At 43.6% G+C, this 14954-nt stretch overlaps 1 protein-coding gene across 1 annotated transcript in view; it reads right to left on the reverse strand.

Annotated features, from left to right (window-relative positions):
• The window catches only part of ATXN10 (ataxin 10), a 1000711-nt gene that overhangs the window by 379799 nt on the left and 605958 nt on the right, over positions 1 to 14954 (reverse strand). Inside the window, exon 9 of the mRNA XM_069228252.1 lies at positions 10209 to 10378. Coding sequence (XP_069084353.1) covers positions 10209 to 10378 — 170 coding nt within the window. The remainder of the gene's footprint in view (positions 1 to 10208; positions 10379 to 14954) is intronic.

Here is a 14954-nt window from a genome sequence, read left to right on the forward strand (position 1 = left end):
TCCATGCATGTTATTTTAGCACACTAGGCCTGTTGCTGTGCACTTTAACCTAGATATATGTTATTCAGCTTTGTTTATTGTTTTAACAATAGCCACATTTGCAGTCTTGTTTTATTTCTCTCTATCTAGCTGTTCTTTGCCTAAGTCAGCACTGCGTTCTTAAACAAGACATTTCTTTCACTCTGTGCTTTTCTCAAGGCAGCATTAAGATAGGTTGCCGGTAAACGTGATAACGCTTTGTCTCTGGTATTCATAGAAACATACATATCCTTACATAGGGACGTTTTCTCAGAACATCAGCTGTTTTATTATTAAAACACTTTTTCGTCCCATACACGTTAGAGGGAGATTCCAGCCAGATGACCACAACTGTATGCTGATGGCTGAACGCTTCGCTACAGCTGCTTATGCAGACTTCAGGCCTCTTGTTCAGGTATGAGGGATGATGTCTTACCAGGGGGCAGAACTAGAGCTTAACATGCTGTACTCTAACATAGCCTAGGTAGGAATTATATTAATGACTCTAGTGACAATATGATAGCGGTATTTTTATGCTTTACTCTCCTCGTCACCATTTTAATCCTAGCATGCTTCATCGCCCTGGTTATTGCAGTTGCTTCAGTAAAACCTTACTGAAACATTTACTGCATCTGATTGTCCTTGTATATGTGAGAATAATGTAAATGAGAGAAACAGATGCCATCTGAGTGACCACGATTTCCCTGAGGAGTCAATTGTGTCATGCGATCGGCTGCCCAATCATCCCTGCTCTTGGGTAGAGATGAGGCACTGCTAGTTAGCCGGAGCAACACCCAGATTAGGCCGACAGGTGCCACCAGTAGTGGGTTAGACTCAGTCCCTCACACCGCAGGCGATTCTGCTGCTTAAATCCAGTAGTCTCATTAGAATATGAGAGCCTACGCTACACTCTCAAACTCAGGACTACATGAAAGTATAATAACAATATTTTACAATTCTGTGCAAAGAAAGGAATCTACTGGTGCAAGCCTACTTGCCTAACTGACTGGCCACTAGGGCACTCTGAACATGGGGTTTGTTTGCCATTTGTTCCAAGAAAACATGGAAATTCCCTCCAGTCTCTGTTGAGGAGAGCCTTATTCTTGTCACAGTTTGACCTGCAACATTGTTTCACCCCACCTAGGTCCCTCGAGCGTGAGGGTACCTGACATGTTTGTTTTCAATTCATAGTAGCTGCCCAGAGGTAATAAAATGGGTGTAGAGCATTTTGGATATTTTGATATCTGCAAAGAGTACCTTTGTATGTATGGAAAAATACCACTACCACCTATTGTGAACATCTACACACCTTAAGGTTTCTATTGCTGAGTGCCAGACCTCCCTCATCCTGACAGGTTGGCCAGGAGATCACACTGAACACGAAGTTTGTTTGATATTTAACATTTTCCCAAAATATGGCATATTTAACTGTCCAACCTATGGCTCAAAAGGTCGATTCCTCCAAAGTCATTGCCTAACCAGGGGACCATATGGGAAAAGGGGATCTTTATATCAATCCAATCTTTGGCAATACTTAACCTGGCAATAATAATAGCCACAATCACAACACTCCTACATTGTGATCAATCATTTGAATTCCCAAAAATCATCAACTTGTATGTAAGATTTTCACTCCAGTGAACACTGCTAATTATCTGAAAATCTATCCTCAGAACTCAAATGCATTGAAATCCTCACACATATATGTGGTCCCTGCTTCATCCTCACCATATCGTGGACATTGAGAATTGGTCTGCACCCCCAATGGAATAATTTTTTGGGGGTATAACTTGTGTTGTGTTGTTTCTCGAAATTATCAATGTTTGCAAGGGAATTCCCATTTTTCATAGCAGAAATAGCCACCTAGGCCAGCAAATACAAAAAAAAATAAGACAATCCAAGTGCCCATAAACATTAACATAAAGCTTGCATATAAGACACCCCCGTCCCAACCTACCACCCAACAGCCAAAGAGCCCACTGTAAGTGACATTTCAGGTCCACATCTCATTGCCCCCTTCTTTGTCCCTGTACATCTGGATCTCTTCCTCAACAAATGTGCTAATGGTGCAGACTGGTTCTACAGCAATCCTTCTATAGCCAGCCCACTTCTGCCAGATTTATGGTGTTTCTGGGGACAGTCCCTCGCCTGATATACTGCAACCTCTAGCTCCATGCATTGATCCAGTCCCCGCTTCTATACAGCAAGGGAAGGGAGGAGCGGATTTACACGCTTTGGTGACGTCACTCTTTGCTAGCGTTACCCCTAAGAACAAGAGTGCCCTTTTATACCTATTTCTCCCCAAGTCTATCTGTGACATGCAAAAGAATAAGTCTCGGGTCCAATGGGATCGTCCAGAAGAGAAATCTATTTAGCACTGTAGAGTTTCATGCTGTGTGTAGGAACATGCCTCCATCCATCCGGCAACATAGGCACAACAGAGAACTGAGCATTAATATAACTTGGGTAGTAAGCTTTGTGAAGACATTTGAGTTGTATAAGTCAGAGATGCACCGATATGGCTGCCTCTTGAGGTGCTTCTAAAGCCTCATTCCAGTCATCGTCATCTAGGGCATCTATATCTGTCTCCTATGGTGTTCTGAGGGTGGTCACTGTGTTTAAGCTATTCAAAACCATTGAGCAATGTATTTTTGCGATTTTATGATCTCCTAGATCCCTTAGGAGGAGTTTACCTTCAAATGAGTCAAAGTCAGGGAGAGTCTCAAGGTGTCTAATGTAGGGGGTAATGGCATGGCAGGGCTGCAGGTAGCGATTAAAATTGTCTACGATGTAATTGATAGTTAAGCTGTAGTTCTTGAAATGATTTCAGGACTGTGCCACTCATTACATCTCCTAGAGTGGAGATATCTATAGTATCCCATTTCCTAAAACCCTCTAATTGGGCCACTTGACACAGCATACTACTGGGCACAGTGGCTTGACTCAGTTTTCCCCATCACTCCATACATTACAGGGAACCCTTTCACACATTCAGGACCACCCGCATCACCGGTAAGAGCATCGACCCTCCTCCAACCATACAGCTAATCAAGCAAAGGAACTGCATCCATTGCCCATTTCTCAGCTGCATACGCCGTGTCTTCATGGTGGTCATACCACCAGTCATAGGTAAGTGCTAAGTGGGAGGCAGAATAATAGGAGTAAATATCTGCCATTGAAATGCCCCCGCCATTAGTAGATTGGAAGCATTTAGTAAGTGCAATACACAGGATCCCTCCATCCCACAGGAACCCAGTAGGAATTGTATTAATCTGCCGAATCCAGGACCGGGGTATGACATATGGATATTTCTCCAACTAGTAGAGCAGTCGGAGCAGGGAGACACTCTTAAATATAGCCAATTGCCCCATTAATGACAGTGGTAGGAGCGACCGGGTCCTCACCTCCTCCTTCACCCGGGCCAAAGTCCGTTCCAATTTTCTCGACCATGACAATGTTGTATCCAGCCTTATAGAGACCCCCAGATATTTAAAACCATCCTCCACTGGCCGCAAGCCCGGCACCCAGCCTGCAGGTCCCATATACCCATTCAAGGGGAGCACAACAGATTTTGAGACATTCCGATAGAGACCGGCCGTCTCACTGAATATTTGCATAATCTACATGATCCATGGTCCTGAGGTCTCTGGGTAAGTAATGAAAAACAGGATATTGTCAACGGAAAAGGATATCCTATCGGAGCACTCTGAGCTTATTCAGAACCCAGCACCTGGGCATCCATCCTGACTTGGATGGCCAGGGGTTCAACAACTAGCAGCAGAGACAGAAGGCACGTTGGCGAGTCCCCCACTGGTGTGGAAAAGAGTCAGATACATGGCCTACAACACTAACGGCCACCATCAGTTCAGTATATAGCAGCCGCACATAGGAAAGGAATCTGCGGCCAAAATTCAGTCTCTGAAGCAGGACAAAGAGATAGTCCCAGCTGACTGAGTCAAACACTTTGTTGACATCCGCCAGGAGTATCGCTGCAGGCCGCCTGAGGCAATTCACAAGGGCATTTGGAACGTTACTTTTACTATGTTGTGTGGCTCAGCTAGGCATAAAGCACGCCTGGGTCGCATAAACCAAGTCCAAGGTTCAGCGTGGCAGTCTATTTGCCAGGGTTTTGGCCAAATGTTTGGCCTCCATATTTAGAAGGGAGATTGGGCAACAGGAGAAATGATCATCTGGTGGATGGCCTGGCAAAGATCACAATTTTTGCATGCCACCACTCTGGTGGAAGTGCCACATCACCGACAGCAGTATGAATGGCTTCTAAGATAAGAGTCCTACGTTTACCCATTAGAACCTGGGGCTTTACCCGATTGGAGCCCCAAGAAGGCGACTGAGATTTCTACCTCCAAAATCGTCTCGTCCAGTTGTGGCCACAGTTTCTGAAAGGGTGTTAGGAGGCAACGCATCCATAAATTCGATCACCTGTTCATGAAGCAACGACTCCCATTGGGCATACATGGCTCTGAAATATGTTCCAAAGTTGCGGGCTCTTTTTGGGGCCTACCAACAGTGTCTTGTGTGTGTCACGAAGAAAAGGGAGGGTGGTAGGATAGTACACAGCCTGGCACACCTTTTGAAGTAGTTTGCTTGATTTGTCTCCCCATTGGTATAGGCAGCTCTGCGCCGCCTGCCACGTCTGTTTGGCCTCTTCCAAGAGTAGTTGATATTGCTGTTGCACCAGTCCTAACTCCTGCTAAACCACCTGTCCATCTGGCTGACGGTTGCACTACTCTAAGTACTTCATCTGTGTCTCAAGATCTACTAGGTCCTGCATTCAGCGGTGTTGCTCCCCAGTGCAATAACTGATATAAACCCTCCGAAATGCTGACTAAAAGACCTCCAAGAGTGCCACGTCAGACGATACCGTGCCCTCATTAAGATCGTATTACTACACAATAAATCGTGAAATGAAAAGTCTGTATGTAGGTAGCTGCAGATGCCATGGTGAAAGGCGCCAGAGGAAGGCCGGCCTTTGGGGCCCGATTCAGAGTTTAATAGCTGTTGGGGAATGCTCAGACAATCCTTTAGCTAAGATGGTGATGTCTGATACTCCGTGTATGTATGCTGTGGGATATGAAAATAGTCTTATTTGGATAGGGACCGGTGGACAGCGGAAAAGGTATTGAAACCTGATCCACACAGGCCATCTGCTCTCCACACGTCAGCTAACCCCAATGCACACACCATGGAGGCAAGTTTAGATCTGCCTAATTCTGCTACACTACAATGTATGTGCCACCTGTTCACCTGAGAGTCCATGACATAATTTCAGTCACCTCTACCCACAGATCACAGACAAGCTACTTGGGAGTTCCCCTGATAAGTGCACAACAAGTTCTACAAAGGTCTGTCTGAGAGAAGGAGAGGCATATATACTACAGACTATGGTGGATTTTGCCATACAGGGCGCCTGTGACTACTGTGTATCTGCCTAGACAGTCCAACGTCTTGACCGACTGAAAGGGTAAACCTCGATGTATCAATATACAAGTGCCTCTGGACCTTTTTGTAAACCCAGAATGAAATACTTGACTATACCCATATGTGGAAAGACAGGGGGCTTTATTGCCGGTGAGATGGGTCTCTTGTAACATCAATATATTCAACCCCAATTTCTCAACATATTGGAGGACGGCTCTGCGTTTAATCTTCTCTAGAAACACTTGGACATTCCACAATATTACGCAGATATGGCTCACAGGGTTGCCAGGTCCCAATGTACTCATATCGTATTAAAGTGAGAAAACTGTGTTGCCATGTGAGATCATGGGCATGAACGTATGGTGGGTCTGTAATTGTGCACATTGCATAACTGGTAACTTCCCCCACACATTCCCACTCCCATATTCTTCGAACAAAAAGTACCTTACGCAGACTGTGAAGACATGGGGCCCCAAAGGGAGACCCCTATGTCCACCTTCAATAGATCCCAGTTCCCGATTAATACACATCACTAGAGACAAACCTACTACTGCCTCTAGGGTTGGCGGTCATGTATGTTGCAATCCACACAGCTAAACAAACAGAAAATATGTCAAAGGTATACAGCTCCCTGATTCCAACATGGTTCAGCTTTGAAGACTAAGTGAGTACTATCAGCAGGACCCCTCTTCCCAACTCTAAGGCTCTCTGTCCTGACTAGTACTTCGCCAAGAGGATTGGGGACCTGTTACGTCGTTTCGCCACAGTTTTCATGGGATGGTCCCTCCCATTGCCCTGCAACAAATATGAGTCCAAGCGTGGTGAAGTATGAGGCTTCAATGACACCTTCTCGTCGGTCCAGCAGAAGACATTCTCTGGAGTCTCAAAAAAGAAAGTTTGTGAATTAAATATGACTTTCAGGTGCGCTGGATATAGAACAACATACTGCAACATCAAGTCTTGAAGGCGCTGTTTAGCTGCCATGAAGGACTGGTGCTGTTTTGTATCTTTTTTATATAGACTGGAAATATCATAATGTGGCAAGATTAGTATGTGATCTTATTCTGCAGGTGTGCATTTGTAAGTATAACATCTCTGTCCAAGTAATTTAGGATTAAGAGATCAGCGGTCTAGACTGTGCTCCAGGAGGGGGCTTCTTTACCAAAGCCCTGTGGCAAGTTCTACCACAAAACAAGAGGAGAGGGACTCTGCGGGCACTATCAAGCAGATCCATTGTGTCAAGAAAGCATCCATGGACTGGCCTTCACAACCTTCCGGTAGGCCCACAAATCTTTGATTATTTTGGCGGGCTCTTCCTTCAGCATCTTCCACCTGTAATGCCAACTCCTTGGTCACTGCCTCGAGTTTATTCACTTTCTGTCGGAGAGTAGCTACTGAGTCCTAAACTCCTGAAACTCTCGTCTCAGCTTCAGTTATCTGCTTCACTGCCTGTCTGAGATCTTGACAGAGCAGTACGACATAGGATCCAACCGCCAAATCTTGGTGTTTAGCATGTCTCGTGATTGTATTATGGCCGCCAAAAGGTTCGGATTATCTAGGGCTAATGCTGCTAGTCCACTGACCCCGGGCCCTGTACTGCACTTCTAGGTTGTGCGTATTTATCGGTGTGCTTGGTTTAGCAGCAGAGGGTGGTTTGTCTGTAGTCATCTCTTCTGTGGCACTATAGTGCCCACTGGTCACAAGCCTCGCTCTAGAACTTAACTCGACCCACCAGACCCCCTATAAGGACGAGTGGTGGCAGAAGCAGTTGACAGCCGATGGAGTAGTAACTAGCCTTGCTGATGGGGAAGAAACATAGTTGACAGGTCCGCCAAAGCTATCACTCCAAGACCCCAGTGGGCACTCTGCACCAGCAGAAATGCCTACTGTTAGCGCAGTTCCCTAAGGATAGCCCACATCTGTAGTCACAGAGAGCAGGGTTTCTCCTTCAAGGCAGTGTATGCTGAGGCAAAGAGTAGATCTGTACTGTGCCATCACTGTCTAACTGTCTAACTCCATGGCCCCCTGTGCGCCCCATGATGATGTTACCATGTGATGCCCTCCAGGAACTTGTTATGATTCAATCCCCTATGTCATTCAGTCACAACAATATCTGGTAGGCATCTGCGTCTTCCATCTTCCCTGAGGGCAACAGGCCTTCTCCTCACAGCATGCTGGGGAGTGCACAGGGGGGTTCGGCCATGCGTGACTGAAATACCTTGCTCTTCCAGACTCAAAGGTATTCAACGTATGGTAGGTATGCCTATTCGGCACCAGTTCCCACATGGGCATAGCTTGTTATATGCAAATATATGTCTCAGGAGGTGTCAAGCCATAGAATTGGACACTCACTGTTTGTCTCAGGTCCTTTCTTAAAACAGGGGCCTTTCCCAACCCCTCCAGACCCCTCTGTACTTTTAGGCGGGAGTCAACGCCATCCAGGATGCCTCACTAAGTGGTCCAGCACCTCCGTCGTGCAGACGGTCTCCAATGTAGCAGGAGCCATAGTCTCTCAGAGGCCTGCAAAGACCCTTGGGCCACTGGAGCCGACACAATCTTCAGCATGTGGCTCGAGTAATAAGCCGACCTACACCAGCCCGCAAGCGACAGCCACTCTCTCCAACCTCTCCAGTCAAGGTGATCTGACATAAAATACACAAGCTAGAAGGGGGCAAAAGCAAGGGGGAGAAGAGCAGAGGGTCCCGGAGCCCCCAGCCAGCCCCTCACAGGTCTGTCTTCCGCCGCAGAGCGGGGGTGCTTTCGACTGCCTATGGCAGCGTCACCATCTTAAATAGTACTCGGACGCGTGGCCTTCCCGGCTCCAGCAAACTCCACATGGCAGACAGCCAACATGGCCAATCCATATGCCACCCTCTGTCCCTATTCACACTGTTGGTTCCAGGGGCCATCACAGGGCAGGATAAGTGTGCAGTGAGGGGAGAATTATGGCAGATAAACCAGCGACTGTCAGGGTCTTACTTAGAATGCAGCCGCCATGTTCGGTGGTTAAGCCACGTTCCCAGAATGCCCATTCTTAATGCTACTGATTACATTTTCCACTGACACTAGAGCCTGCAACCACAACAGGTACTTCTACAGTTTTGCACAAAGCAAAGCATAAAGGTTCCAAATATTTGCAGACCATGGACCTTTTAGCACAATTTCCATAGTTTTGAGTTTCCAAGATCAGTCTATAAACTGAAGAAGAATTCACAGATCTCTAAATATTTGAAAGAACCTTCAGTAGTTATACCTAGCTCTTTCTGAATATCCACAGGTGAGCAATATGATTCATCATTGAAGAGTCGTTCCAAGAATTTCAGGAACGATCTAAACAAGCAAGCACAATGACCATCACTGAATAATTCATGTAAAATTGCATTAACCCAAAGAAGTATACACAGAGAGTACTTGGGAAGACAAAATAGTTTCACTCAAGCTTTCTGTAAACAAGTTAAACTGTAATGGTTGTAACCCATACTAGTACTAAGTACGAAAAATCAGTAATACCGTGTAAGCCCCTCTTATTAAGTTGCAGGGGACAGAAGTTCACAATTGAGTTTTCTGAAATGTTACTACCTAATAAATTAGTCATACAGCTATCTAAAGAGCCCTAGAAATAAACTTTAAAATTACGTAGCACCCATCCCACCCAATCTGCAGAATCTATGTACTTAAAACAAATCTACAGGAAATCAGTAAGCTGATTATACAGAATGAATATATCAACATTTCAGTAATATTGTTATTTTCATAATGTTACATCTACCCATTATCCTGAGTGGACGTCTACACTATTTACACATTTGATCAGTAGATTTGTTTTTAGAAAATGTTCATAATTAACACCAATCACCCTTAACACATCTACACTGATAGTCAAATACTCAAGGGCCGTCTCTTGTTTCTACTTAAAATCTCAGATGTTTCACCACATGAAAACAGTTGAATCACCAACAGGTGGCTACTCATCTGACTAAATAGGTTGTGTTCATATTAATTAACAATTTAATAACAAACAGTTACACAAAAGATACAAACCGAAGACAATCCATTTCGCATTAGTAAACAACCAAATTAATCTTGGATAGGACATCCTAAATAGAATTAGCATAGATGTGCTTCTTCCAGATAGCATTAACTTCATACTGTATGTTACGCAGCAAATGGCTATTTTCTTCTAATCCCATTCACCCACAAGATTACATAACACAAGATGTGTCTTCGCATCACAACTGATGACCAAGGAAATCTACACACCATTATGAAGCACTCTGTTTAAAAGACCTACAAATACTATGCAACAACGTCATGTAATTTGGTAAAGTTTGGTTAAAAAAAAAAAAAACACTAAAAGATTTGCAAAGATCCGTAATTTGTACAGTTCTGATGTCTTGCAGAAGCAAAGACATTAAACAAATGTGCACTCTTCTTGCACCAGGGTGAAATATATTAATTCAGGAAATTTTAACCTCACTAATCGCACCAACACACAAAATACCACAATAAAAAAACACCAGAATACATGTTTGTGATGGCTTGTCAATGTATTATATCTGTAAGCGTAGTAGATGATTTCTTCCGTTGCTCTCACAACACCCTAACACATATCTGATGGTTTCAGTAGTTATAATGGTCCAGGCTCTGAATGTTTCCCATAGCCACCAAAGGCCATTTGGAAGCAGGTTATTCTCAGTACAGTTATTAAAAGAATAACCTTATTCATGAGGTTTGAAGGACAGCCGTCTTACCTTATTCTGGTTCTCCTTGTTCTTGTAGCAGAGGTTTCCTATTAGGCGTATTAGGTGGGCCTTAAAGCCGACAGCTGGATGTGAAACGTCTTCCACCAGCGACATGGAGTGGGCGGCTGTGAAAATGTTTTTTGTCTGTTTCCCTGTGAGGTGTGTTAGCCTCAAGATGTCTAAAGAAGAGAAAAACACACCATGGACTCAATGAGTGCACCATCAATAATCGTGTTGGAATAGTTCACAATCAATTGTAGAATAAGTTAATATTTAAAAAATAAATATTGCAACAATAAACTGGTTAGTTTTCATTAGGCCTCTAAAACTGTACTCAATGACTTTGTGCTGGTTAGTTCTAAAAAATATAGGGGTAGTGTTAATTTGTGATTTTATTTTTTCGTTTAAGCTATTAGGCTGCAATTTGCATTTTTCACCCAGTCTTTCCTCCAGCCTGTTGTAAAACAATATTGCCACTTGCTTTCTTCCTTTGACAATTTGAGCTTTTCTTCCACATATTCCCCGCTTTCTGCTTGCATATTACTTTCCGGTTTTGATTAATTCGAGACTGTTGTACTTAAGCGTTTTAGTTGTTGCCACATATATGTTGCAGTAGACACCAGAGCAGTGACTAATAGTTTCATAATAGGAGACATTAAATGAGTGAGTTAGGCTATAAAAACAATGTGCAGTAGTGACTAAATTCTTGGAAGTCTACCAATAATCCTACGTTCAGATAAAACTATTCATCATAGAATTCTTTCACCATATCTTGCCACTTATGTTCTCCCACCTTTCTAATTATTTTTAATGTATTTGTTCATTTTTTCATTAAGCTCATGGAAGAAACACTCAAACAGGATCTCCTTATTTTTACATTGTTGGTAACAACTGATAGAAAATTGAGATCTTCCTGCTCGGAGTAGCAGGAGCTTTAGCTGTCTCTCAACACACTCAACCTTACTACAAAACATAATTGTCAACGACTATTGTTTTTTTTTTTTTGTAAGCGAACATCATTTTATTCATATGTTTGTGTGTATGCACTATTGTGTGGATTGGTGAGTAAGCGAATAGAAGAATGAGTTAATGGGTGGTCGCGTGGCAGCATGCATGAAGGAGCATATATATGTATGCTGGATGAATAGGTGAATAAGGGCATGGATGGATGAAGTGTTATAATGAAAAATGATATCATAGATGTATCTAAGAATTAATGAGTTATCTCCACAGACTTTCAACCATCCATCTTTAAATACATCTACTCACCTTATAGCTTATATGCTCATTACTTCATCCACACATATGCATTCATCCACCCATCGTTGCATGTATACCCTCACACCATTCAAGCATTCGTTTATCAGCCTTATACATTCATCGACCCATCAAGATAGTTACTGACCCTGATTCCTTCTTTAATCAACTACCTGCAATAAAGCAATATCCATTCACCCAAGAATGTGTACCTTTATACGAATACTATGGGACTTTTTGTAGACCTGCTTCTGTGCTGTATTTGTATGAGTTCCCCTGTGTGCGCTTCTTGTATGTTAATGGTTGTCTGTATGTGTGTTAGTCTCTGTCACATGAGTGGCTGTTTATGTGCCTACATGTGCATGTGTTGGTCTATGTGCATGGTTGTCTTTACATATGCAGCTTTATTTTCTCTGCTTCTGCATGTGAACTTGCAAATAGACCCCTGCAAACAAGTTATATGACGTTTTGTTGTATGTTTTGGCCCTAGCGTGGCAAGGCTTTGCTCTTAGCGTAGATAAGGCTACTTTTTGGCATTTTACAGTTGCTGGAACAGCCCTCTTTGTTGAAGTCTCCAGTGGTTATGCACTTATTGAAAGGTTTACATTTGTTCTCTCCCTCTACCTCTTTCATACCACAGTGGGACCTTAACTTGAAAATATCTGATGTGCACTGCTCTTGAGCAGTTTTGCAGCTGCCTCTTCTCACAAGACAGTGTTCCTCGTTCCCATAACATTGTCATGGAGTGTGAGTGAGCTTCTAGCTTTCTGTGTCATCCCCACCATGCATCTCCTTCTTTCCAGACAAGCTGGTTTTGTGGACTTGGGCATCCTTTTTCCCTAAAGCTGTGACGCTGTTCCCCATCGGTCAAAACATCCCCTTGACGATGTTCTATGCTCTGCCTCACCCCTCTAAGGAGGAGAAAAGACTCTGCTGTTTGGACCCCATGAGAACTCAAAAGCTTTTATACTGATCGTACCAAGGAACACTAGGTGGACGATCGCTCTATGTAGGGTTCTCTGAATCATTTTGCCTGCTTGTTCCTGCAAGATTTTCTGGTCTGTGTTCATTCTCAGACCCACCTTCAAATAAGTACTGTTTTGGTATCTAGCCAAAGGTGAGGCATCTGTGGCTAGAAGTCTCTATTAGAAGAACATGTGACTTACCTTCAGTAACGCTCTTTTTGGTAGAGACTCTAGTTGCATTTTCCTCACTGACTCTCCCACATCCCCCATTCTGCAACTGGACTTTATCCATTAATAAGGTCCCAAGCCCAGGAATCTCCACACTGGTCACAACCAATTTGCTGTTGGGGATCTGCATCTCGGGTCACAGATACCCTTGATAGCAATTGACTTTAGAGTGTGGAAGTGGCACCTATATAGGCTCTACACATCATTTCCGGTGTCGAACTGCATGAGTGCTGACCCCAATGGCACCACCAACCGGTGCACAGAGGTACTGCTGAAAAGATGCCGGACCCAGCCTGACACCTAGGAAATATTCAAAAGGCGCGGAATCTGTGGCTAGAATTCTGTAGCAGAAATTTAATTTCTTGTTTCATTAATTTAAAAACGCACAAGACACAAGTTTATGAGCGTGGTCGATTAAGAATCACATGAAAATAGGGATAAAGCATAAAGCACTTGAGGCCCTAACTCTTTTCTTTTCTTTTCCACTGTAGGGAATACAAATCATTCCCATTACAGACTTATGTGCATTGCCGTCATTGCTACCAAGCATTATGAATGACAGATTACTCCCAGAAAATGTATAAGGTCTAGAACACTGCTCCCATTGGATGGCTCTGGATAGTGCTGTATTTCTCATTGTGACAAATTCTTTTAATTAGGGTGAGAACCATTATACACTCTTAGTGGCACATTTCATCAAAGGTTTCCTCCATGCAACACTCACCAAAGTTCATGGTGTGGACAACAATTCCGCATGCGAGGGAGGAGCACTTAAGTTGTCATCATGGAGTAAAAATCATATGTGAGTTGTGGGTGTGGGCAAGTGTTGCAGAGGGCGATGAAGCAAGTTCTGGGAATAAAACTACCTTCTGGTGGACTGACTCAGAACCTTATTATTTATTGTGCGTCTCCAAGAGATAGAGTAAAGCTAAGAGGGGAGTGAATTTCAATCCAATAATAGTATAAGGGTCAACGTGGTTCTGCCAATCTGAATAACCTATAATGAGGTGCTAGCCATTCTGTGGCACCAACTTTTATAGTCATTCTGCCATCAAACGAAGGAAGAAGTGCATGAATATTGTGTATAAAAATCTATGAATAATTGTAACCACTGTTCCACAATAAAGGTGGCTGTGTTTATGTGTGTTGCCACCAGTAATAATAACAACAATCAAGAGACAGATGGAAGACAGCTATTTACTGTATTGTATTTGCCAAATTGGCACACATGCACTATGCCTGAAAGCGAGTTTTTGTGCTGCTCATGTGCCTTGTGGTCACTGTAAAAAACGATGTGAGATTAAGTGAACTAGGTTGTTACCAAGCTATAGCTAAGGTATATATCTATGCTTACCCATATTAGTCAGGTATTAGGCATCAACTTGTGCTTTCTCAGACAGACCAAAGCAGGGCTAATTGTGTGGCAAAACTGGATGGGTACATTAAATAGGACACAGACACTGAAAATACCAATTAAAGTACAGTGGGGAGAAAACCTCTTTGTTGTCATGTGGGAATTTCGGTGCTGGGGTGTGGATTTTAATTGTGTTGCATCATGGAATCAGGGCCAAAGGTCCATTGCACGTGTGTATCATTGAGCTGCCTTGATCATTTCAGTGCTTGTTGTAGTGGTTACTGTGCACGATCATATTAAATTAAGTAAGTCTCCACCTTTCCTAGGAAAGATGCTTCAATTTTGTGGACCAATTTGATCAGAGAGGAGCTTAAGTTCTGCCACTCAATCTCCAGTCACAAAGGTGGAGACTCTAGAATTAGGAATGCAGATCCTGCCTCTCTGGCTGGGAGAGGTGATCTGGCCTAAGTGGCAGATGGAACAGTGCACACGGAGAGTATATCACAAGGTATCACACAGGTATCACACCATCCTCAGCCATTTCATTCCATTAGGAATTACCGGGGCCTAGTCTTGGCAAATCTTCCTCAGAACCCAAAACAGATTCTCCAAGGCTTCAAGCAAAAGATACTGGAGGGCACAGAACTCCAGGCAGTGAGCATTCTCCCATGTGAAGAAAAGTTCCATCTGAGGTGCACCCCAGAGATGATCTGAACAAGATGACCTGAACCACCTCAGGGTGGAGAAAACACTCATGGCCCACAAGTTGGCGCTCACTGAGACTGTCAAGCCCTGGTATTCAGAGCTGAACAGATGGTTGGTGACTAGCTAGATTCAATGCTGGTGAGCCACACAAGATACAACAAAACTTCCTGACAGAGAAGGTGAGAACCCACTCCTCCCTGTTTTAGTGATTTCAGTCGTATTGCCTATGAAGATCCAGACAGATGG

This window comes from Pleurodeles waltl, chromosome 4_1 (assembly GCF_031143425.1).
Source record: "Pleurodeles waltl isolate 20211129_DDA chromosome 4_1, aPleWal1.hap1.20221129, whole genome shotgun sequence".
Lineage (NCBI taxonomy): Eukaryota > Metazoa > Chordata > Amphibia > Caudata > Salamandridae > Pleurodeles > Pleurodeles waltl.